The sequence below is a fragment of the Dromaius novaehollandiae genome, chromosome 9 (assembly GCF_036370855.1).
Source record: "Dromaius novaehollandiae isolate bDroNov1 chromosome 9, bDroNov1.hap1, whole genome shotgun sequence".
NCBI classification, from domain to species: domain Eukaryota; kingdom Metazoa; phylum Chordata; class Aves; order Casuariiformes; family Dromaiidae; genus Dromaius; species Dromaius novaehollandiae.
Genome location: NC_088106.1, coordinates 8,583,713 through 8,609,780, shown reverse-complemented (window position 1 = coordinate 8,609,780; position 26,068 = coordinate 8,583,713). Strand labels below are relative to the sequence as shown.

Genomic DNA, 26,068 nt, shown 5'->3' with positions numbered 1-26,068 from the left:
TCATGGAAAAATTGACAAATGACAAGGATTTTCACACTTTTCAAAGCCATTATAGCTCAATAACAATGTTTTGTACTACTGCAGCTCTGTACACAAGGGTTTGACTATTTGATATTTGGGTAAACAGTGGCAAAAATAAGCAGATACATACCTGAATAAAGCAGGTCATAGTATGGCATTTTCATCCTGAGAAATAACTCAAGATAAACAAAGATGCATTTGTTCTCAAATAAGAACAAAAAAATTACACTTTCAAGTATTCTTATAAACCATTTCTGAGAAAAATTAAATATAACAAAAGATTCAAATTTTAAGTCTTTTAACATAAAACCAATTTGTGTGTGATATATCTTTTTTAAAAGAAGAATTAAAATTTTTGAAGCAATTAAGATAATCTGTTTTACTTGCAATTGCAATGGAGCATACACATGGCCAGCTGGCATGTACCTGCTGAGCAGCATTAACTTCCAGCTGAGAAGTGTAACTTCTAGGGACAAGCTAACTCTGACACTTGCAGCTATGAAAACCTACTGCCAGGCAGTTGTTTTGAGTGTCATGCCAAGGACCTGACCTGATTGATTAACTGAATGGAGAGATCTGTCAAGTTCTGTTATAAAGTTACTGCCAAAATGTAGGCAGGAGAGATGGAGGAAGCTGGAACAAACTTGACATTAAAATCCATGCTATTTACATTTTTGTTTGTTTGTCTTCTTGTACATATTAAGACATTGTGGCTCTGCCAGGTTTAATCTTACTATTTTAGTAAGGAACACTGAACAACTTGGAAGGAAGGATGGAAGGAAGGACGGAAGGGAAAAGTGTGTGCTACAGGAACTTAAAACATTCACATTTGTCTAATGTGACAAACCAGCAGATCATCCCAGCACAGAAAGTAGCACATTTTTGATGAATTTTCTAAGCACCTCTTTGCCAATAACAAAACAACAGATGGTATCTTGTATTAAAAAAAAAAAAAAAAAAAAAGTGTGCTAGGGGGAGGATATTCTCACCCAGTACAAACTGGCATAGCTCTCTCTTATCAGTGGAGAAATCAGCTCAAATTTGCTGCAGCAGTGAGCTAAATTAGATCACCAATTTGCAAACAGTACACGCATTCAGGTTCACATATATCTTCAGATTTCCGTGTGCAAAATTGCTTCTTCTCACCACTTCATGACTAACCAGAAAATATAATTGGACTGTGCCAAGAATCATCATCTTTGAACCAAAATGCCATACTACCTTAATTCTTGACAGGATTTTTAATACTCTCTAAGAAACTTTACTGCTATCTGCCAGAATTTCAAGGTCAACATAAAGAAGCATGAGTCACCTGACACTGTATTGTATGGGTATGTCCAACTTCAAAGCTACATCAGTCTGCCTCTTAGTATAGCATAATTGCCACAAACCTAGCTATTTATTCTTTTCATTTTTAGCAACAAAGTACTTTTAATGTGCTTGATTTGGTGAAGGTCAATTCTGATGACTAACTTCAGCTTAAATAAAGAACCAAGTACTTGACCAGCTTATTTTCTGAAATCATGTGCTTATAAACTGTAAAGGAAAGTAAGTGTGCAAGATATATCTTTAGAAAAGTGTAACTCCTTGAAACTAATGTATTGGAAAAACAGTAAAACAATTCTCTGACGCAAAATATATAGCCAGCAAAAACTTTTATTTTGGCAAATAAGTTCTTTGAATTTAATTATGTATTTGTGAATGAAAAGGAATTTGTCCATGTTATATCTCCCATGGGGAAAAGAAGAGGAGCTTCAGAAACATATCAGCTCAAGAATAAATTCAGTTGATAGCAGCTCTGTTCTGTACTAGTAACAATATCTTTACCACATTTTAAAGGTATATTCACTGGATCTATATTTTGTTTATTATGTGAAGAAATTGTAAAATACTTCTCACTATGAAAATTCTTTGCAGTGTAATTTAAATGTATACATTTCTATTTTTTAAAATATATATATATATAATATAGCTTGCGCTCATCTGTTCAGAGTACCACAATAAAAATACAAAGACTTGAGAGTAAGGATAGCATTAACAATGCTTAGTTAACTATACAACAACTTTTTTTTAAACAAGCATATACAAGTGGTATTTTCACTTTAAAGACTACAGCAGGAAACTAAGCCTTAATGATTCAAACTGTAAGCTACACTAAGGTTTCCCAGGTGTTCACAGAATGGAATCAGATTTTCTATAGCTTCATGAATACAACTTGACTTTGCAACTTTCAAGTCCACATAAAAAGCAATTTTTTAAAGTTCATAAAAGTCAACAAAACTATTTTCAAAGATACAAGATAGAGTGGTATGTCAGCAGATATAATGTGTCTATATTTTCATCCACTTCTTCCTCTTTCACTCAAATAAAAATGTACATCTCTTATTTATTTTTAACTATATCAGCTCAAGGAAGACCATCAGGCATATATAGTAACTGCTAAACATAAAAAATATTTTAATAATTCACTTTATAATAGAACTAAAAAATGTCAATGCACCAAGTCCCATGCGTCATTCATGTGCACAGTATAATACTTTGAATTCTACTAGCACTCATACACTGACCATGGATAATCCATCAAAAATGGAATGCAGTAGACCAGGTATTGTTTAAAAGATCTGTATCTCCACGTGACTCAAATTTCCTTTCTTTTAGTAGATCAGACATATCCATTAAAAGTCAACTGATATGTGTTATTTCTTTTCATAGGACTAAAATGTCATTAAACTTTTTCTCCCCTTAAAGGGATCACATTGAAAATCAATGTGTGCAGTGTAAAGAGAACATATTTAGAGTTTTGATCATAGAGATGATATACATATATACACACACACACTTATATAAATCTAGAAAGGTTTTGTTATTCTCCAGACTAGTAAGTGATCTGAAAAACACAAGAGCTTCTGCAACTAAAAGTTACCTTTTCAAGTATTTTCTTTTGTCTCTCCTTCTTTCACTGTAATTAATATCTAGCTAAATATGTTCTTTTGATAACGGAGAGGATTATAAATATCATGAAAAGGTCCAACCATGAAAAGCCATCCTGTCCATTCAAAGCTCTTGTCTTGAGCAATTTCAGCACACACACAGTAATTCTAGACCATTCTAGTTGATTATTATTCTGTTATTGATGGTAAAGCCTATCTGATGAAGATTAGGAAAAAAATTAAAACAGCAAATGCTGTTTTTAATATCAATATATTTCCTTTTACTTCTTTCCATTCCTCATTCCTAAAAAGTCAAATTTTAATCTTTCTTCCAATACATATTTTATTTTGGCTTTTAATTTAGCATTTTCTCAGTCATAACTGAATACTATAGCTATCCCTCTCCCACTGCTTCTTTTTCTGTTCGGTAGCCTGTTGTTTCTTTATTTCAATCTCCCATTTTTTTCTTCTTCTTCCTATGTACCCTCCCTGGAAAGGGCAGCAAAGGACACTGAACAAGAACTGAGGAACAACTAGTTAAGCACAGATTCCTTCTCAGAGAAAACTGAACTTAGAGACTCTACTAATGATACAGATAATGATACAGATTTGTGGAAGAAAGTCTAGGATGAACATCCACTTGAAATCCCAATTTTCTACTCTGTGAATAGTAACGTGCAAGTAGACATTTGGTGTGATGGAATTGGTCAGCATGAGACGAGATGAAGATTAAAACAGGACAGATATTCTGAGCACTATTTTTTAATCCTAGAATCCTTTCATCCTAGTCATTAATAGTTCTTTGCTAAATGGGACTTCTTCCTTCAGTCCTTGTGCCTATGAAATGCTAGGTACAAAAATATGGTAGAACAAAGGTATACAATGAAGAACATCCTAAGAGGTTTTAATGGTCCTTTGGGCTGCTCTTTGTGTCTGTTTCTGAAAGAAGCCTTGTCAATCCATATTTAAAAAGAGAAAGTCAGGAAGCCTATTCGCATCTGTCGTTCATTTACTTGCCTACATCAGTGCCATGGCAAATTGTCAGTGTTTTACCAGTACCCATGTTACTGCTCTATGATCTTCACACAGTTCCACATTTTCTCTTAGAGAACTTTTTAAATGTGACACATACGCATGGAAATGCATTTCTGAGTGGAAACATTAAAAATTTCTAATTAGAAATACTTGGCTCTAAATCAATTCTTCTGTTATTCAACTTCTCATATTAAGGTTTCTGGTACCAACTTACTCCTTTCCATACTATTCTTTACATTCACATGTGCCAAGCACATAGTTTATCCTAAATGTCATGCAATACATTAGTGCTCTGAAAGACTATACAAATGATTTAATATTTCCTTTCAAAATTTTATGTCTCTATTTAAACCTTAAAATATTTTCTCCTTCTCCATGGTAACCAGACAGAATTAAAGAATTAAAAAAAAAACACCCACCTTTTAGATCGCCCATAGAATGGTGCAGTCAGAGACAGTATAAAAAACAAAAATTTCTGAAATAGCTGTCAGATTTAACTAAGATGACTCTTTAGAAATTCTGACTACAAATGCAACAGCTCATTTGTACTAACATGCAGCCACTAGAATCAAACGTTGTCCTGAAAGAAGAGAGTCTGTCCAGGGAGAAGGTGACGTGACATTATCACCCCAGGCATAAACCTGGCATTCAGTGAAAAACTCAGTTTGGGGGATTCCCTCACCTCCAGAAGACTCTGCTGCCATCCAAGTATTTTTTTCATAATCCTTTTGTTGAAAGTGAGTTTATGCAATTGCAAAAAAAAAAAAAAATACTGTACAACATTCTTCTTGGTAAAAAAAGATACTTTAAAAACAAACACTTTATACTCCTTCTTGATTTTTTTTAAATAAACAATTTAACTGGTTATAATGTAACATGAGTGAGATTGTATAACACTGCAATGCACAAGGCAATTGGATCAATACAAGTCTACCAGGGAGAACCTTAATGTTTTAGCTTAGTCCTCTGGTGGGTATCTGAATTAGCTGGGGAAATTCAAGACAGGAGGTCTCTGAGATGGTATTTTATTAGCCACTATAATGCTCATCCAGTTATAGCTGCCTTCTATAGTGTCTTTTTACACACTTCTTCTCTATTTTCAGATCTCAGCTGAAAATATACATTTCCCCCAGCTAATACCTGTCTTTTATCCGTTGTCTTTTTTAAAGTTATGTTTGATCTCCTGTGCTAGGTTCCTCCTGTGAGAACTGAATGATCCTCAGTACTGGAGCAACAGAAATAGGATAAAACAGTAATGCAGACTGCAAGGTCACAATCTTAGGGACTTAAAGCAACAGTTTCTGCTTTAAAGCAAGGGCTCATCCAATGGAAGTTTCAGAAGAAGAAAAAGGCTTGGATGAATTAGTCAATCCAAGAGTGACTCAGTCACCAATGGGATATAGTTTTCAGTACTACCATGTAAAATGTATTTGACAAGGTATTCCCAATAGTGATAAGAAAGAATAAATGTCGCCGAACAAAGCTGTGTGAAGGCCTCATACAGAATACTGCATACATTTCCGGACATTCATCCAAAGAAAGTGATTTCAGATTGAAACAGATGACAGAATCTAACAAATTATTATTATATTTATTATTAGTAGTAATAGTTATTATTAGCTATTATTATTTATCTTTACAAAAACATCCTGGCCTGCAGTCTGAAAAGCAAAATGAAAATATAGCAGTATTACAATGCAATCTTCATCAAGTTTTATCAAAGAAAATTGTAATGTTCAATGAATCTACTTTAAATCATTTATAATGATTTAAATGGTATCAAAATACTTCAAGTCAGCTATCTCTTAAAGTATTATTCTGTTAGTCAACATTATAGAGCAAATACTGACATATAGATTATTCAGAATACATAGCCCATCACACACTAATTAGTAAGTTGCACATTAATTACGCAGTAATTAATCACATATATACCCTCAATCTTAGGGAAGACATTTGGAGATCTCCTTTTCAGTCACTTTGGCATCAAGAACGGCTTAACAACCATCTACTCTATTAAAGAGACTTAAGAGAAATCTATTCTCTTGTAACTATTCCTTTAACTATCAAACTCTGCCAAGATTGAAAAAAAACGTGCCTATGAATATATACTATTTTTGGTTTGGGGGTTTTTGTTTTTGTTTTTTTAAACCAAGATCGGTTACTATCTGTCTTGCTAAATTTGTACACTGCTGATCTTCGTGAATTTATTTTTGTTGCCGAAAGAAGTGTTTCAACAGCAGCTGCTTTTCTAAAAGAAGTTAACTCCAAATACACAAATAAATCAATTCATGAGGTCTGCATATTTCTGGTTTATAATAAATCTTGACTATAAAAAGTGCATGAATCCATAAAGTTTAACTCATTTGTAGTTTTGTATCTTCCTAGAGCCATGGCTTACTGAGTTGATGTAGCGAAGAAAGAGCACCTCAGAGAGAGGAGGTAGACTGTATTAATAAATAACATGGAGGGAATATTACACTAAAGCAATGAGAGGGGAGTCAGAACACATCAATTTCGGGAGCCTCCTCTCTGTGGGCCACACACTGGCATCCTGGGATAGCAACCACCTTCTGCCCTTGTGAGCACAGTGTGACAGCTCACAAAACTCAGCATCTGTGCATGTGAAGGTGCCCTCAGAGAGCCCCCAGTCCCATTCCTCACCGTCAAAATTGATGATAAGAAACTTGCTACATTGTGCTATTGAGTAGGGCTCAATGCCCCACACTCATTCCAACACCTCAAGCTTAATGTCAGCTGTGCAAAATATAATTTAACATAAAGCAGAATCACATAAAATGAAGAACATATACACAAAAGTTTTGTTTTTGACTATGCAAGTCGACCAAAATAACAGTAAAGAATATTCACAGTCTAAATGGAAAACCTACACAACTTTTAACTAAAAAACAAATACTCACAGAAAAGAAATAATTTCAAAATTATTTGTATGATTCACAAATTCAGATTTGTCCATGTGAAAGAAAGAACACATAAATGAGATATCTCCATTTCTTTTACCTTAGCAATGGTCTCATGCAGTCTGAAAGACGGATCCAGCTCTTCAGGTTTTGTTGTATGTACAGGAAAAAGAGCTTCAAAGAGAAAGCTAGAATTCTGTGAAAAAGAAATAAGAAGCCTTTTAGGATTCCATATGCATTTACTTCTTCAAAGGCTTACTGGATTTTGTTCAGAGATTCAAAAGTCTTCAAACTGTTTTAAAGTTTCACTGATTATTAGACTTTATTTCACTGATACAATTAACTCATTCCAAGTCTCCAAAAGAGGAACGAAAAACTTTTTATGATTTTGCTTCTGGAATTACAGTGGTCTTTGTACCTATGCTTCCCAAAGAAGCAAAGAATTTTACCTAGGGTAAGAAAAAAAATACCACACATGGATTTCATTCTGTTCTAAGCAGAAATCAGACATTTTATTAAATAAGTTACGATTTAGTCTTCAGGAGATATATAAACACAATAACCACAGTATATGCTTTTATGTTCTACAATCATCCTAATTCCGTACACAGTAATACCATCTACATAACTGAGGATTTTTGTCAATTCCCTAAAAGCATATCCTGTAGGCTTACCACTTTTTAACACTAGGCAACATAATGTATTATTTGTTCAAGACGTTCACTCCTCCTTTTACTATAAGAAAGCAAACAGTCAGGTTGCATATTTGCTGTCATAAGAAAACAACTAACCAATATCCAGGTGTGTACTAAAAGAAGCAAAACCAAACCAAACTCCAAACCTCAAAGGTGCACAAGTTACCTAATATGTGAATAATTTTGAACCTGCATCCCTGAACCTGGTATAAAAGTCCAAAAACTAAACTAAGAAAGGTTTTTTCTACATCAACGTAAGTCCTGAAAGTATTCCCTACTGCCTGTAGTTTTGGCTACTAGGCATAGCCAGAATTGCCCCTCTTGGAAACGCCAGGAACCTAGTGCCCATCTTATGCCTAGTGCCCATCCCACTGGGATAGAAAAATCAGTGTACAAGTGCACCTTGGTGGACTGAGGTGCTCAGTTTGGTAAGCATAAATACACTCACCGCTCACCCAAAAGCAATGAGTTCAGTACAAAAGCACAGAAACTATCGCCACAATTATTTCAGAGATCAGCAGCAGGATGTGGAAGTACATGACTATCATGCCATTTTATAAATTTATCAGTTATGAGCAGTTCTCTTACGCAACCCTACTCTTCAAAGTAGATTCTACACTCAAATGCACATATAAACAGAGATGCATCCAATCCTACGCTCTGAAGAGGAACAAGACTTCACTTCAATCCCTGTGCCGAACTCTGGTTAGCTCTAGGCAATCAAGTTCAATATCATATTTTTAAAAGGCCTGAATCTTTCCTTGCCCATAAATCTTATTCTGCATTTTGATGTTAATTTTGGATGCTAGCACCTAAGTATAATACTATAGTGTTTAGCTTGAATATCCAAAAGTCCTTTATTGGATTTTGTATTTAGTATAATGCATCGTGTGCCATGTAGAATCACACACAGGCTTACCAGAGGGGTGGGCAGGGAAACGTAAACGGACTATAAGCCTCTCATTAACACACTTTCACATAGCATGTCTTCCATTCTGAGTGCTGGGGAGCTAGTCTTGTCCTTTATCTGACAAACCTCACAGGATCTCTAAGGGAGGATCAGCATGCAGATTCAGTTTCAGATTAAGTTAGCCTAGTCCTAGAGTTCACATGTTGCAGGTTTCTCTTACTGCCACTACAGTTTTTTTCTGTACAGGCACAACAGTAAGAATATAAGAAATGTATCCAACAAGAAAGGTTAAGTAGAGAAGTGTGAGCTGTGAAATGAATATATTCTGCCAGATTCATAATCATAACATTTTACATATGCTAGTTCTAGAGTTTTATGTAAGACTCAGTAAGAGAGTGCCCCAATTCTGAGTACAATTTTTATGCCCTATCAAAATACATATAAAATTGTAATAGCAGCAATAAGAAGCTCTCAACATCCCTGGCCCAGAAATGCCTAAATCATCATAGGATAATAGTATGATTCCATCTCTATAAAAATCATTTTGGAAAACATTTAGAGTCTCTTCAGATTGAATTCCAAATAAAATGCATAGAAGTCCAGAGTCCAGCTAAAACACTCCTGTTATTTAAGACAAATAATTTCTCTGGTCTGGATTTTTTTCCAGACTGTTGGGCAATATTGACAATGTTCTGGAAACATGTCCTTGTCAAATACCAGCTTCCCATACCTACGAGACTAACATTTCTTCTGTTTCCTTCTTCTGACATTTACTGATCTTCAATACTTCTTCTGTCCTTATCAAAAACAACTCATAATCTGTACACATAAGCAGCAAAGCCCCTCTTTTAAGAGCATTAAACCTGACAATGATACTCAACTCATTCTTCAACAGCCATGAAGTTATTTGCATTCAGAGACTCCATGTTGTGCAGCAGCAGAATGAAGTTCTGGTTAAAAAATATTAATACTGATCTGAGCTTCAACAAGACTGATTTGCAAGGTTTGCCCTCCACCATCTTTTCATTTGCTAAAAACAATCTGTAGGACTTACTGTTTTAAACCTCAGGAAATGTTTCTCTCTCTGGTTTCCTCAATTTAGCTGCTTTGTTCTGGCTTGTACAACCTCTTTTTATGTGACTGAGCTTTGCTCTTTCACAGGCGGGTTCTAAGCCATACAAAGGCTGAAGAAAAACAGCAGCTCAGCAAAAAATGCTGTTAGCTTCAATTCAAACAAAAGTAGTAGAGAAAGAAACTATCCTCTTCCTCAGAATGAGGTATACAAAATATCTGACTCACGTAGCGCTGGTGGATAAAGTGGAGATATCTGAAATATCCCTGCTCAATCAGAATTATGTTTGTACTACACAACGGAGTGCGTTGCACAGACCCAAAAGCTAGTTCTTAATTGGCCATTAAACTGACGCAGCATCATTGTCTTCCCAAAGAAGTATGGGACACAAACACGTTATAATCATATCACTGACATGATACACCAATATGCCCTGCTCAAAACTACTCAGCTTAGGCCTATAGTTCCCTACAGACTCTTTACTCCCTCCACCTCCTGAGCTAGTACATTCATAGCTAACTTAAGCTGCTTTAAACAGTGTAACGTGTTTCACAGATACGTTCAAGAAGACTCAGTGAAAGGTAGGCCTGAAAAAAAGTACGTTACATTGCCGATAACTGTTTGCTTAATTTCTCTACAGATTTATGATGGCATGATCAATATCCTATCAATATTTCCATACAGTTCTAGGGGGTTATTTTTGGTAGGAAACATCTACCACTTAAAATAAATAGTAATAATAAAAAATAGCACTGATCCATACAAATTTTTGTGTTCAGTCATGCCTCTCTATGTTTTATAATTTGTCACAGAAGTATCAGAATAATAAATAAAATCATTCTCCCCTTCAGAAGACTGTCATTTTCATTAGATCCCAGGGAGAAGATGCATAGTCATTTATTATAAAAATAAAACACATACTTCAAAATTAATCCATAACACCTATCTATCTTTAAGTTTGTGCACTAATTTACAGAATCATGTCATTTCATCGGGCAGGGAGGTAAAGACAACTGTCATTCTGATACAGCAGGATTTTATCATTTATCATCATTCACAAAACTGCAATCAGTAACTTAGAAACAACTACATTTTTACGCTAATCTTGAATACTTTACTGAGAATCAGTGAAGGGAATGATTACTGAATTAGATTTGCTATAAGAGATCAGATCATTGCCCCATCTAGACAAATACTCGTTCTCTGGAATCTGAGACTCGATGGATAACACATGCATAGCAAGGAAACACTACTTGACCTGTTCTTATCCCTCCTTACTTTAGACACATACCTGAGGTGCACAAGTTAGGATTGTAGGAGTCCTGCACTCCTCCTCCCATACTCAACAACAAAAGATAGAAACATTGAAAGTATATATACCTAAATTAAGAGGTATCTTTATAAAGCTTCTAATTTTAGATGGAAACACCCCAGACATTGTACACAGTGAGAAACTTTTGAGTATCTGAATCTTTTGATCTTCAACTGCCTATCAATACCATGCTGTAAACAGGCTGCCCCTTTTAAAAACCATGCACCAGACAAGACTTTTCTCCTTACTTGTAGATTTTACCCATTTATAAATATGTTGTCTACTCCTTCCCTACACATGAATCTTCTGCTTGCCTGAAGGTAACCAGGTAAGATGACAGTGGCCCAAGAAGTTAAGAAAAACACAAAAGTGAAACCCATGGCAGCTCCTGAAGGTGACTAGCAGCTCACTCCATGAAATCATAAGATGGCTATTCTTGGTTTGTTTCCCCATAGATACTGATCACATTAAGAATTTATGAATTATATTAAGTGCATTTCTTCCTCTAATCTTTTATGAACAGGGGAAATATAGCCAACACAGAAATAATGAAGATACATATAACAGCAATATTAATGAAAAGAGTGGAAAGAACACCAGGAATGCACTATGGTCTTCAACTGCAAGCATAAAGCATTTGAGCAAGTGACCAGCAGCTTCCCCTCGTGGAGAGAACAGTGTTTCCTTTGTATTTACTGGCTTTGATAGTAAGACTCATCCTCTAAGTGCCCACGTGTGCTCACCTGTGTAGTCTTACTTTTATAAAATTCTTGGGAAAAAGTTTATCCAAAGGCTAAATTATAATTAGCGCCGACTTTAACTGACTTTAACTATTCAACAAAAACACTGCCATCAGCTAGATAAAATTTGGCTCCTTGAAGAAGTAGCCTAGTTTATATTGTGACATTCAGAAGAATTTAAAATACCGTATCAAGTTTCTCTCTCACTGCTAATGAGGAAGTGATTCAGTACTTATTCAGTTCCTAGGCCTGCATTCTCCTCTTCTATATATTAGGAAACCTACCGGTATTCTAGAACAGCATATTCCTTTTTTTATTCATGAAGCGGGAGTTCTTGCTCTCCTTACACAATTTAAATGAAATAAAGCGTTAGGTCGTAAGTATTTGAATTACACAAATGAGTGGTATGTCAGTACCCAAGTCAACTAGAGCTCCAATGTGGATCAGCCTTGACATCTTCAGAAAGGCAATCAACTGAAAAGACAAAATTTATTTTTCATGGAAACTATGTTTTATAAAAACAAAATCTAAGGCAGTGGCATTTGTAAAGAAATAAAAGAAAAAAAAGAAAAAGTATAAAAATATAAAAAAGGCTTTGTAAATAAATCTTGCCTGGTGTTTTTTTGCAGAGCGAGTCATTCTTTTTAGGTTTTTCCGCAGACCAACAACTATTCAGTGGCTTTCTGATCTGCAGCAAACTTTGCACATCCCCCGTCCAGGTCCTCAGGAAAAGAGGTATGTTTTTCATCTATCCTGTGGTCAGACTATGAATATGCTCCCTGCTGCTCTCATCAGTCCCTTCCATATTGGAAGTTTTTTGTTTGTTTGATTACTGTGTCCCTCCTGTACTGGCCCAGTTGCCACAGCTATGCTCTGGAAAACTCACAGACTAGTACGTTCCTTCCCTGGAAGCCACTGGGCAACCAACCCTCCTTCCAAAGGCTTCCAGCCTAGCCCAGACCACAAGCAGTCGGGCATGGTAAGTGGGTAGCTTCTTCTACCACCTCAACTGCTACATTTTAAAGGAACACAACATATATAAGCAACGAGCTGCAAACAGACCAAAATACGTGCTGCCACCAAAAGTGGCAAGTCATTTTGCTAATGATGGAATCAAGACTCTGCTTAGTAAGATCTTGAAAGAGAGTCATACGGAATCACTATTTTAAGCAGGCTTGTGCATTTTCACACATGGTTAAGCTTTCTGCACAACAATCAAAACCTTTGTGTGTGCTGCAGAGTGCACACAAAATACACCAAATGACTACTATGTTATATATTTATACATAGTATAGATAATTTTTATTATAATGTATTTGTGCACTTGCATGTGTTTGTATATACACACCCAGATAATACTCACAAACAGTTGATCCAAGATTACTATCTGAAGTAACTTGTGGACATCTAAAATATCTTGCTCTATACTTATAATGGGACATGTTTATATTTTTTTTTTTAAATAAAAGATATCGCCATAACAAACTACTAGAACAGAAAGCATATTCTGGTTCTCTTGTCTTTTATTGACATTCAAGTATTATGCTCACCAGAGAAAGCTACATGAATTCTCCAAACAACAGAAGACCCCTCTTTATCCTCAACATGTGTGGCAGAGATACGGGTCTAGATGATGTTTCAGGATTGCTCTCAGCATTTAACAGCAAGAGCAACACTTTTCAACAGCGAGCAACTGAATTAGCCTCCTCATATATTCTTTCAGCAAGCTCACATCAGTGGGTTTTTTAACACCAATTTGCTAAGCAAATTTCTAGTAAATTCACACTAAGAAAAAGACGTGCTAATCTGAAGTGCACTAAAAACAAGTATATTATACCTTAATGTTTTTCGCCCACAGCAGGAGTTGCAGCTATACTTGCTATCCTCATACTCTCCCACACTCATTTGCTAAACAAAATTCATTTGAGTTCACTTCTACTTAGGCACTAGTATCATGGAGAATTCAGATAACTACTATCATCATCTAAACTCTCGCTGTTGAAGATGTTGGACTAGACGCCTGCTGACACAGGAGTAGTGACTGTAGTGCAACTTGGGGATAGGATGCAGGTCATGACAGGCAAGGAATAGACAGTAATAGCAAGGGTTAGGGGGACTTCTAATGGCCCCTTCGTTTTGCCTTTCCACCCAGCAGCTAGGTAATAACTTACACTCACTTTGTACAACGTACCCAGTGTTCTACATATTATGGAACTGAATAATCTCATGATAACATTCATTTATCGAGAGACTTTTACAAGGCTAGACCACTATAAAGTTAAACAGATCCTAAGATCTAGATGCTCAACTTCCATTCATGCCTTTGAACGTTTCCTCTTTGCTCTTTATTGCCTTTTGTAGATTGCTCTGCAGGTACCGAGTGATCCAAATGGATTAGGAATGCCTCTGAAAGTACATTACCTTTTTATAATACAATTCATACTAGGTGTAGAAAAGACACTGCCAATAATCCCTGAATTCCCAACTAACTACTTTTTGTTTCTCTATGAGCTTCTTCAGAAGAGAAAGGGACAGGTATAGCATATGTATTTGGAAGCTGGCTTCCCAAACCTCCTTTGTCTCATCTTCCTTTTCGAATGATCAGTTAACCTGATCTTTTCAATACTAATTTAATGAAGCATTCTGCGAAATTAGAAAGACATTGATGTTCCACTTTTCAAATAATGGGTCACTTCTGATTAAACTTCGACTGAACAGTCAACTTTCAATCTTAAAACAAATTGCCTCCTTTTCTTTTTAATTTGAACCCAATTTCCTGCTGCCCTCAGGTCTCCTGACAGTAATTAATTGATTTATGAAATGATTAAATAGGGATCGAAAATGCAAAAAAAAAAAAAAAAAAAAAAAAAAAGAAAAGCCTAAAAACCCCAAACCTGGCTTCCTCTCATTTATTTATGATGAACACTAAAATTCACTTCTGATTTACTAGACTCATTTTCCTAACTTATCTTATCCTTCCTCAATTAATAAACTGAACAGAATGGCTCACCTTATAAAGGTACTAAATTTGCCATCTCTTGTGCACCTAGTTATGGCATACCTTCGATTTATGTTCCAGCTTTCACCCAATGCATTTTAAAGCATGAATAAAATCCCACAGCACTTTTGGTGATTTAATGTAAAACAGTAAATACCAAGCCATATTTTAGGAATCAGTTTTGCTGCCATTAAAAAAAAATCAACTTCTACTACGCAGTGTAGGCTTCTCCAGCCTTAGAACTGGAAATAGCTAAGTGGTACATAAGACAGACAATTATCTTCTTGTTTACTAGGCTGGCACAGTGGCGCATCTACAATAGCAAAATTGCTGTTTGCTTGACTACTGCTTTGGAAACTGTTAAATTATTTGTTAGGAAACTCGAAGAAGCTATCTAATAATTCCTTAATATGCTCTCATTGACACCCGCATACATTTTTCTTGCCTGCTGAATTCTCCCCAGCATTTATAGAAGGAATTACCTCTCTCCTTCAACCTGCAGAAAATACACACCAGTTAATGCCAGAGGACGTAACTGGTTCCCTCCAAAAGGATGAAAATACTGTCTCCAGAGCTCTCCAAATCCATGCACTACAGAATTTGGGTTCTAGGGTAGCTCCTCATGCTGAAGTTACACCAACAGCATTTAGATAACAACAGAAGACAGAAGGAAATTTCCAGTGTGTTTGGGAAAAAGTAAGTACCATTCAGCATCTAAGCAGTCTACAAAGCCTGCAAGCCTGATCGCTCTCAGTCAGCAATAACGATCGATCCGAAAAAAATAAGTCTTCAGGCCAGACTCCTTTAATCAGTTTGACTTCAGCCTCGTCAATATTTGTGCCCATTTGTTATCCACAGTTTTCACTTCGTCCTGGGTGATTATGGTATCTGGCCACAAAAAATGAAAGTAAGACCTCCTTTTGCATCTTCAGCTAAATGCAACCCTTCTCTCTCCCATCTAACGTAGGTTGTATTTTATCAGGAATTTAGAAGTATATGGCTCTAGCTTCTTTTACTATTTTAAAGTGAGAAAAGTCAGGATATCTATACTATATTGATGCAACTCCAAGGAAGTTCCCTTCCTGAAGGAAGGGAAAACATAAAGCAAATGCCTTCCTATTGCATCCTTTAAGAATTAACCAAAATATGTCCTTATTAGAAGTGAGGGCAGGGAGGAGCCTATGTGTGTGCACACGTGCACACATGCATTTACAACACACGTGGTATTTGTTCTAAACAGGCCTTGCACTGGCTAGTCCTGCAAGAATGTTTGAAAAAGGAAGATCCAGGACATCGTGACCATAATCTTAATATTCTTGCAGAAGGAATGTAAGGATAGCATGAAGTCTAACAGCATGAAAGCAAAAGACACATGAGAGGAAATGATCAAGGGGAAGCAGTCAGCAGAACAAAAGTCTTTCTGAAATCCAAACAGGCTGAGCAGTACAGACATTCCAGGCTAATCCTGCCGTAAGTGCTAAACTCTGCAAAGCAAATGGGGGGGGGGGGGGGGAGAGAGAAAGGTTAAAAGCCAAGAGAAAGCTGTACATTTTCTTCACATAGATGAAAGAATAATGTCTAGTAGAAGGCAGTTTAGCAGTGTAAAGCCTCTGTTGCATGAGAATACGCTGCACTAAAAATATAATCTGTTGCCCATCCACATATATAGGCTGGATCCGTGCTATGAGCTACTAACATGTTTTGCTCTTTCTGCCTTTTTGTAATACAACAGCACAAGGATTAGACTTACAGCAACCTGACGCACGCACACAAACATGCAGTGTCTTGACACTGAAACACAAAGCAAGTAATCAGTGCTCACCATCAAAATCAACCTGGGAAACAAGTCCAGTTGGAAAGTTGAATTCACCTGCACAGCATACACTAGAAAGCTGTACTAGTACCCAAAACTATTACCCAGAAAGCCAGGGGTCTACAATTGCATGAGGAATTGTCTGCATTTATATTCGAGACCAGTGCCAAAAATCTGCCACACCATGAAGGAGAAAAGACACATCAGAAGAAAAGATAAAGGGAGAGCAGTGAGCAGAACAAAAATACCTCTGCAAGCTCTCACTGATTCCTTCTTCCATCTTACTCTAACTCAAGCAATTGGCACATGCTGCATTGGCAGCAAACATACAATTGTATTCCTTTGTGAAACAGGTGTTTCATCTCATATCGGCTAACAGGCCATCTCTTCTCCATCTTCCACTTTCTTCCGGCAGGACAGAAGAGATTGAATCAGAGGTTTCACTGGAAGAAGTGACAGAAAAAGAGCAACAGAAAAAGGCATCTCACAGACTAATACAGTTTATTATCAGCCATCTGGCAAACTTTTACTTTCAGAAGGTGCTACAGTCTGAAATAGATTTTTAAACAGATTTACTGAAAAGTGGATCATGTAGCACAGAACATACCAAAGCCAAAGTGTGGCTCTCAAACGCACAGGTTAAATTAAATCAATGGAATGACACTAGGGATTAATGCATGGCATGCAGTGCTTCACACTAATACAGGTCCTTGAAGCTGCAAATACTGTAACCAGAAGAAAATGCATACCTCTGCATCTCACTAGCAGACTGACTTTTCCCTGTATAACAACTGGTCTTGGCACCTAATTAAACGTTCCAGAACAAATCTACAAAGGATTATAAAATGGTATAAAAACTGTTTTCCACCGATTATTATTTAGAGACATAACATGTGCATGTTTTTAAATTATTTTTAAAAAGCAGAGCTTTGCAGTTGTGACAGCCTAATGCAGTACGCGAGTCAGAAGTCTCATCCCAAGTGAGAAGTCCCTACTGTGGGAAAATGGCCATGGCAGAAAGGAGGAATTTCTGTCAAAAGCCTTTTATCTGGTAATTTTACTATTTATTTTACTAAAGAACTTTTAATAAACAAAACGAAACCTATTTTCTGCTTAAGCTTCCTGCTGAGGATGTGCACTAACCTTGTGACGTCACTAGAAGAAAGCTGTAAATGCAGGAAGAAATAAGAAATGCCCGCCAAATCGGAATGCACAATTTATTTTATTATTAAACTCACGTGTAGCCAGAAAAACTCCAGCCTGCACATAGGAAAAGTATTTAAGTACTTTTTACTCATATCCTTTAAATCAGTGTTTTCTTCCTTGCATTAAAAATAAACTGAAAATAATCACTATAAAGCTATAAATTCATAGATCACAGCACAAAGAAAGAGACTTTTAGGATATTGGGATGCTTGCATAAACTTATCCCTCTCTAGAGTCTTAGCTTGCTGTTTCTCAAATTGAAGGCAAAATCAGCACCCTAAGTTGGAGTAAGCAGCCCAAGCCAGAAATCTGGAACTTCACAGAGGAACTTTCCACAGCCTCAGAAGGTTAGAAACAGGTGGCTCAGCTCAGATTCAGTACAGATAAAACACACCAATGAACTGGGTGCTTTTATTACATCTTATTTATACATTATTTTTTGAAAAATACACTGAATTATACTAAGCCATACTTGAACTTCAGTGAAGGTACCCAAGACACCTCATTTGTATGAAAAGCAAATGTCCAACCTACTATAGTTAGGCCAGAGAACAAATTCAGTTCCAGTTTGATCTGAAATTAGGGACAGGAGGGTGGGATCCTATGTGTTCCCAGCACAGACTCTGGACTCCGCTGGTCTCCCTACCACCACATCTTCCCAAACAGTATTTCTCTTGCTTTTGGTCATGTAGCTTCTCTGAGAGATTATTTCTTACTATAACTTGTCTGATAGGAAGAAAATGAAGGAAGCAAGTCTTCCTCCCTATAGCCTTGCAATTATGTTCAATGCTTTTCTGCTCAAATATGGCATTATAGTAGAATAATCCATTCTGAACTAATCCTCTCCAGAACACCACGGAAGCTGGAGTTTGAAGTAAGCAATGGCAAGAACATAAATAGCAACTGTGAAAGGGAGGGAAAAACCCACAACATATTAACAGTCTGGAAACTTTCAAGAAATTACAATGCAAGAAGAAACTGTAAGCTGCAGGTAAGGTAACCAGTCAGAGAAAAATGGGAAAAGTTTCCTCTATATCCTCAGATACACTAGACTCTCTCCTGCACTGTACTGTAGATAAGCTTTTAATTAGATGAGCTTACCAGGAGAAACATACATCTAGAAAGGAAAAATGCCTATGTAACCCATTAAATTTATACCAGACTATTTTTATTCTTCTTCTAATAACTTCTGTTTTTTAATGTATGATTATAATATTAAAGGAGTATTCCAGGGAAAAACATTCTCACGCTAAGACCATTCAGTACTGTAAGAATTATATTTGTATAGGGGCAGTATAAAAGACAGAAATTCACTGAAGAGCCTCAAGGAGTTTGGTGCCTAACACTCGATTATATCCACTAGATAGGAGCTGCCAAGTTAAGTGCTTTATTGGTTTAGAGCCGTATTCTGTAAAAGAAGTTCCAAGGGAATCAGTGGTGAGGATTTAAAAGCCTTTTGGGAAGTTTTGTTTCAGCAATCCATGAGCTATTGAAAAATATGTTAAAAAATCCAGTATAACCCCTTGTATGTCTGTGATTTAAAGGCCAGCAGATCTAACAGACAGCGAAGACTAGATGATATAAAAAAATTATTTACATTTTAATTGATTTTCATTAACTATGTATCATTGCCTTTTTAATGGTGAAAAGATGAAAGTGAGCACAGATTTTTCTTAAGCAGCTCATATTGAAACTTTTTAATGTTGCAAAATGGTTGGCTCTAAGATTAATGGTGTTAAGTATCTATTGAAATTATTCTCAATTAGATCCTGTACAGTCTACGTATTCCCAAAGCAGTAACAAAAGTGGCAGCACAGTCGCTGCCAAATCTCTTTGTCTTAGCTACATACTCAAAACGTCTCCTCACAGAGCTGCCATTCCTTCATAACAGTGCAGCAATTCACTGCTCTCTTTTACCAGAAAGTAAGGACAGTTCAGGTGACTTATTACTTGCAAGAACTTTCCTAATTCAGCTTTTGAAAACTAACTTCTAAATTGTATTTTATTTGAGTTATCTTAAAGGCCTACAGAACTTGCACATTTAGAAAGCCAATGTTGCAAGGATTAAAACCTAAAATCACCTAAAAATATGAGCTACTCTTTGAACTCACACAATATTCTACATCACCTTCTCAGTTTCAATTCAATTAATGGAAGACCAGGAGATGACCATTTATCTCCGAAAGTCTGAAGCAATTCTTTCACATAGTGATTAGAAGAATCTGAGTTTTCAAAAGTCAAAACATTTTTAGGAAGTCTGTAGGCTCATCTTGTGTCAAAAATAATCAAAAAAAAAGTTCCAGGATTCTTTCCACTGATTTTAATGAGATCAGGTTCCACTGGCTAATCTAGCAATGGGATACCTTGACCGTATTGGTCAAATAAAGGACACCTTCCCTGAGTTGGGTATCCAACCTGGAGATGTGTTTGTTGCATGAGTACTGGTAACAGTCTACCTTGCTGCATGCTAACAGTAAAGAAATTCCTCCCCCTCCACAAACTGCTGTGGAATACAGAGGCAATGCAGGACACTGTGTTTAAAAGGCAGAATTCAGCCTGTCTCCATCCTAAACCAGTTATATACAAGCAGACTCACTCAGAGAAGATTGCTGTACTGTGCAGCTGTGCAGTAAAGGCTCCAGCTAATGCTATAAGCCTTAGGGAAAATACACCACCACGCTAATCAAGCTACGTAACCTTTAGATGAGAGCCTGCTCGCATCCATCAGTAACAATACAAACTAACTTTCCCCCCCATAAACAAACCAGCAATAATGTCTTCAAAGCAAATATTTACCAAAAGCCTTATCAAATGGTTTTTAAACAGCCACGCTAAATAAGATGTAGCAAACATTACAAAACTTCCTTACAAGGTTCTCATGCATTTTATCCTGACTTCCAACTAACCACTGATTACCTTACTCTCATTTACTGAAGGCTCATCAGGAAAAGTATAACTGACTCAAATTCCAGCTGTTTGATAGCCCAGTGATCTTGAGATTTTTTTTAAATATTAGAAGACAAAACTGAGTGCCACACTACTACTATCTGCTGACATAAAACAGTTTCTGATACTCTTTCTAGATACTCAACCAGAAGATTTCAGGCTCTGTTGAGTTTAGCCACTCAGAACAACAATGGTAAAATGTTATCTTGAATACAATATGCCATTCACTCCTCCAGGGAGGATAGATAACTGGGTGCCTTCTATCCTGAGGTAATATTTGTTTTCAGTAGTTAGATGCTTTAGTAAGCTATCAAACAGAAGCAGTAATTTATGCCTAAGCAAACTTCTCACATATTTTCCCATGTGCCATTGATCCCATTCACCTCCAGGTTGTCTGTCTTCCACTAGCTTTCAACAGCCCTCAGTCACTTCCAAGAGGATGAAGAACCTGTGAGAGTCTGCAAGGAAAGGGTTTACAGCAACAATCTGTACTCAGGCAGTGTGAAGGCTAAAGAAGCTGTGCATTTTTTACACTGTGGCAGATTTATATAAAGGATTTTCCCCTCCTGGATGCACTGTGGATCATATGGAACATCAAAGCACTAAGATTTGTTAGACCAAATAGATTCTTGTCTATTGGAGCAAAGAAATCTATCTGTGAAATTTTTGTATCTTATCACTGTATTCCACAGGCAGCCTTTGGCGTAACAACATTTGCCAGTGGATTGCCAGGTTGCTTTTTCTTATGCTTTTGCTGGGACTAAACACAGTTTGGATGTCATAGTATGATTTCCATGAGAGTAATGTCCACAACATTTTTTTCTCAGCTCAAGATGGATCTCCAGTTTTTGATCAGCAGAACATCATGAAGAAGTTCAATTCCCCATATAGTGAGACATTCTTCATACCTTTAGTTTAAATCCTGTTGGAGAACTTCCAATCCCTGCCATTATTTCACAGTAACAAAAAACTAATTTTCCATACTAATCAGTGATGAAACAGTATAAATCATTGTGCTTCACTATTACATTAAAAAGAAAGTACCCACAGTAATAGATGATAAGGCTCAGAAATTAAAAGCATTAGCTACAGTCATAGGAGCTTGGATAGAAACTACAAAGAATATAATTTTTTTTTGCTTCCTGGTAGGAGATAATCACCAACTAGCAAAAAAGAAAACAATCCATAAACAAAACCAAACCCATAACTTTTTCCTTTAGTATGTTATTGCATGATTTGTTCACTTTCAGCTCCAGACCACTGTTCTGTTCTACACAAGGTTTTTCTAAGACATACCAGACGAGTTTGCCAGAAAAACGTTATTCCTTCAAGATGATTCAAATTGGGAGACAATGCTATTTTCAAAGGGTGGCATCCAACTCATGCAATAAATGCCAGGTAAAAAGAGGACCTCATCAGTTTCACCAGCATTAGTGAAGTAACAAAGACTCTCTACCATGAGATTAAGTAACTATATATTCACATTGTTCAATAAAACAATTTATACAGTTGAAACTCAAATGTGTTTTCGCTTGTAAAACACTGAGCCATTAACCTTAGCAATGTCAGCATGCACTCACTACCAAATTCAACTAAATTAGCATCCAAGGGAATATGTAAGAGCGCACTTCAGACAGACTAATGTTTTAATGTATTACTGGTGACTACTAAAGTGAGTAACCCATGAATATATTGAAGGATTTAAAAAGCACTAGTATATCCTAAGGACAGACAGAAAAAAAGGAAATCATGATGGTCAGAAGAAATGTAGTATGAATAAAAAAAAAAGCACACCTATTAGAAAAACATTATAACCCGTAAGTGGAAAAGGCAAGACACATGAGTATCTGTCATTTGCACCTTCCTTCATGACTAGTCCCAAGATAAACACACTGGCAATTTATCTCTTGTCCACAGACAAAAATGCAACCTCTCTGTTCACCATCTTGGGTTCCCAAGCAAACCATTCTGACGGTGATGTACATTTGTCCCTTTGCAAATATCTCTCAGCTTCTGCTAGTCTAAACACATTTGTACTTCAATCCTCTCTTGAAATACATGCATGGAACATCTTCCATAATTTCTCATGGGCAACTACCAGCTATGTAACTCCTTAAAAAATTCAATATATACCAGGAAAGAAGGGGAGGAGGAGGAAAGCTGGGAAGAGAGTAGTGGATGAAATATTACTAATGACTAGGCTGAACCTAAATAAGAAAGGGAGAACCATTATTCAGCAGGAAAGGCTACCAAATTGCAGATAATCACATTAACACACTGTTATTATGCAAACTTCCTTTCAGTCTAGATATAGAATGGAAAATACAGCTTCCATTCAGGGTAGGAATGCCTCTGGTAGATGCCCCTCTGAAATAATGGGGTCAAACAAGTGGAGCTAATTCTCTCTAAGGACATTTTAGCATATGCTACAAGCCCGGAAGTTCTGCTTTGAACAGCTAAGGCTGAAAAAAAATACACTTTTTTTTGTACATCCACTCTTTTGTCTTCCAGCTTGAATTCAAAGTCCTGCCTGCTACCATAGCATCTGTTTTTCACATATGCAATCATTCAGGATAAATGCATTCTGCAAGACTAATGCCACAGGAGAAGGGAGATGCTGATGCACAATGCTGGGTACAAGCTATGTTCTCAACGCTAGACCCATGGTGAATGTTCCATCACAGAATGCAAGACTATGGCCTGCCTTGATCCTTCTAAGAAAATGATGCCATGATGCTGTTTGCTTCTACTTGAAGCCCTTGATCAATACATTTAGATCCAATAAATGAACTGGTACTTGATCACAGGCAGTCCAAGAGGATATAAATAATAACAGAGGAAAGACAGCATAAAATTCACCAGAACAGCGTAGCCTGCTGTAGATCATCCATGTAGTCAGTCAGAAATCTTGAGACAGGAAAGAGTAGAGACTGGAGGACATAACAAAAGAGGAGGAGGAAAAGATCTGTAGTTGGAGTACCAGCAGGATTAATGATGAGATACAGAATACTGAGATAACTGGATTAAAAATACAAAGATCAGAAACAGTACATAAAAATTGATTGCTTTTAAACCATGATTGGCTTAGATATATGCACACACAGATGGGTGTGTATGCGTGTGCAGTTAAATTTCTTGCTTTGCACGGAATTTGCTGACAAAGCCAGATCACAGGCTGTGCTGCCCTCCATAATGCCACCTCAATTCATTAAAAATACATATATAATAATGCTTCACAAGAACCTTGTTAGAGAGAAGGTAAAAGAATATTGTCAGAAATTTCCAGTGACAACTATCAAGGTTTGTTCACAGTCTATCCAGCCGCTTCATATTAAAACACATTTTACATTCTTGAGTAAGTTGCAGCTCAGATGATGTAGCTAAAAGATGGAGGCTGTGTCACTGGCGATTACCCATCCTTCTCATGAAGCTAAACATTGTTTACTGACTGTTTTCAGTTTTGTTGACATATTCAGCCCATTCTGTATCAGAGACAAACTGTTCTTTCAAAGAAACAGTAGCTTTGGAGAAATTCTGGCAGCCAGAGAAATGATCATAGCTCACTGACAGGCAGAAATAAGCTTTATTTTCATGGCTTGTTTTGTGAAATATAAGACACAGCGCTGGGGAACTTATAACTGTTATGGACATAGGTATTCTCATCTGGAAATAGAGCCAGTGGCCATCAATTACTCTACGGAATTACCTTTGCTGTGACGATCGATAATGAAGTTGCAAATTTGAAAATAAAAATAGCTGTGAGCACTTCCTACAAGTTCCACTTAATTTAAACTTCTCACTAATGCTAATTACTTAGACATTTTCACTGAACTAAAATTAATAATATAAATATCATGTCAAGGTCAGACCTGAAACTGATTCAGTTCAGTAATCAATAATGATAGGGAACAGAATGACCCAGGCACCAGTGGGACAAAGACAATGGTTCATGGTGCGGTTAACACATGAGGTTAATCATTACTAAATGCTAATCCTGGGAATGCAAAACGTTATTCCTTCTGTGTTGCTAAAATTCGTCAAAGTCAACCTTTACAGAGTGACTAAGTTCTCCCCCTCCACTTATTCCCTCAGTTATTACAGAAACATTATCAACAACAAGTCTCCTTCAAGGACAGTGTGATTCATTTAGAAAAAAATATTAACAACCTAGTGTAAAACAGAGTAACTTGACACAGGACTCTTAGTTTGGATATGCACATACATATATTAACATATTTAAGGTGCAAGATACGAGAATCCATAGTGCTGGCCTCCTCAGACAATAGCAAAATCATAGAAAAAGAGAAAAGGTTTCTTAGTAACTGATGGTCTTTGGATCAGAATTAGTCCAGACTGTAGTTCTGGGGACCAGATGATGATGTCTCTGGACAGGAGCTCACTCTGGTAAGCTGCTTGATCAGGTCAACATATCACAGGATAAAAGTTTGATCCTAAAGGACTAGTCAATGGAAAATGGAATAACCAGCTTTAACTGGTACTGATGGGACATACACTCCTCTGCTTTTCAAGATTACAATTCTCTCTCTTTTAGACTATTGGAACTACACAGATTAAATCAATGAACCAGAGGTCTAATACTTTGATCACATGAGTCAGCGCAGACTGAGGCCTTCAATCAGTTTGAAAAGTCCCCACTTTTACTGTTAATTCTTTAACAATATTTGCCATTAAATACAAATATTGAACAAATTCCAAACTACAGGACACAGGTCTACATTCTTCTTAAGGCAGAGATAGCTCTCAGCCACTTAGGACATAAAACACAACTTGTGGCAAGAACCTTGTTCACCCCACCCTTCACCCCATATTCTCTTTAAGAATCCCTTTACATTCTTTGGGGGCTACTCATCAACACAGAATTCAAGAAACACTGTTTATTTTTCACCTGGGTAAAAATCACCCTGCTCTCTGCAACAAAGTTAAACCAATACTGGTCCTTACACCACACATTCTAACTATTAAAATAGTCTTTTGTTTGTTGATTCTGTTTATACTCTAACAACCCATGAATCAAAGAGGTCCTCACAACCCTAGCTGGGCAGAGTGAACAAGGAGTGAGGGAGCACCTTGCTCCCCTGTGCTACCACATACACCAGGCAACAAGCTGCAGCAGAGGGCAGAGCTTAGATTTTAGTGTGGCCTATCCAGATTAACGGAGAGGGCCCTGAACCTTTACACACTGCCACAATGCAGAATTTCCCCACGCCACCCTGATTTCTGTGAATTTGTACGTTCAATTTAAAACTTTAAAGTGACACAAAACCAAGAAATAAAACAGCTGGAGGACCTCATAACACAGGACTAAAATGGAGTTCCTAATCACTAGTACCAAAATCCCCCCAACTTAAAGACATTTGGTGTTGTCCCCATTCAGACAAAAATACAGATAAGCACCAGTTTCCCATTCAGTCTTTTAAGACACAAGCCAGATGCAGCGAGGAGCACTCC

The 26,068-nt window shown here is 36.8% G+C and overlaps 1 protein-coding gene across 12 annotated transcripts in view; it reads right to left on the bottom strand.

The window, feature by feature from the left end:
- Positions 1-26,068, bottom strand: part of NAALADL2 (N-acetylated alpha-linked acidic dipeptidase like 2) — a 531,897-nt gene that overhangs the window by 74,760 nt on the left and 431,069 nt on the right. For 11 of the 12 annotated variants that reach the window (XM_064516623.1, XM_064516624.1, XM_064516622.1 and 8 more), the window contains one exon: positions 7,008-7,103. In XM_064516623.1, the coding sequence (XP_064372693.1) occupies positions 7,008-7,103 (96 nt within the window). Of the gene's footprint in view, positions 1-5,558; positions 5,648-7,007; positions 7,104-26,068 lie in introns of those variants that run through there. The other variant, XM_064516629.1, reaches the window with a different exon arrangement.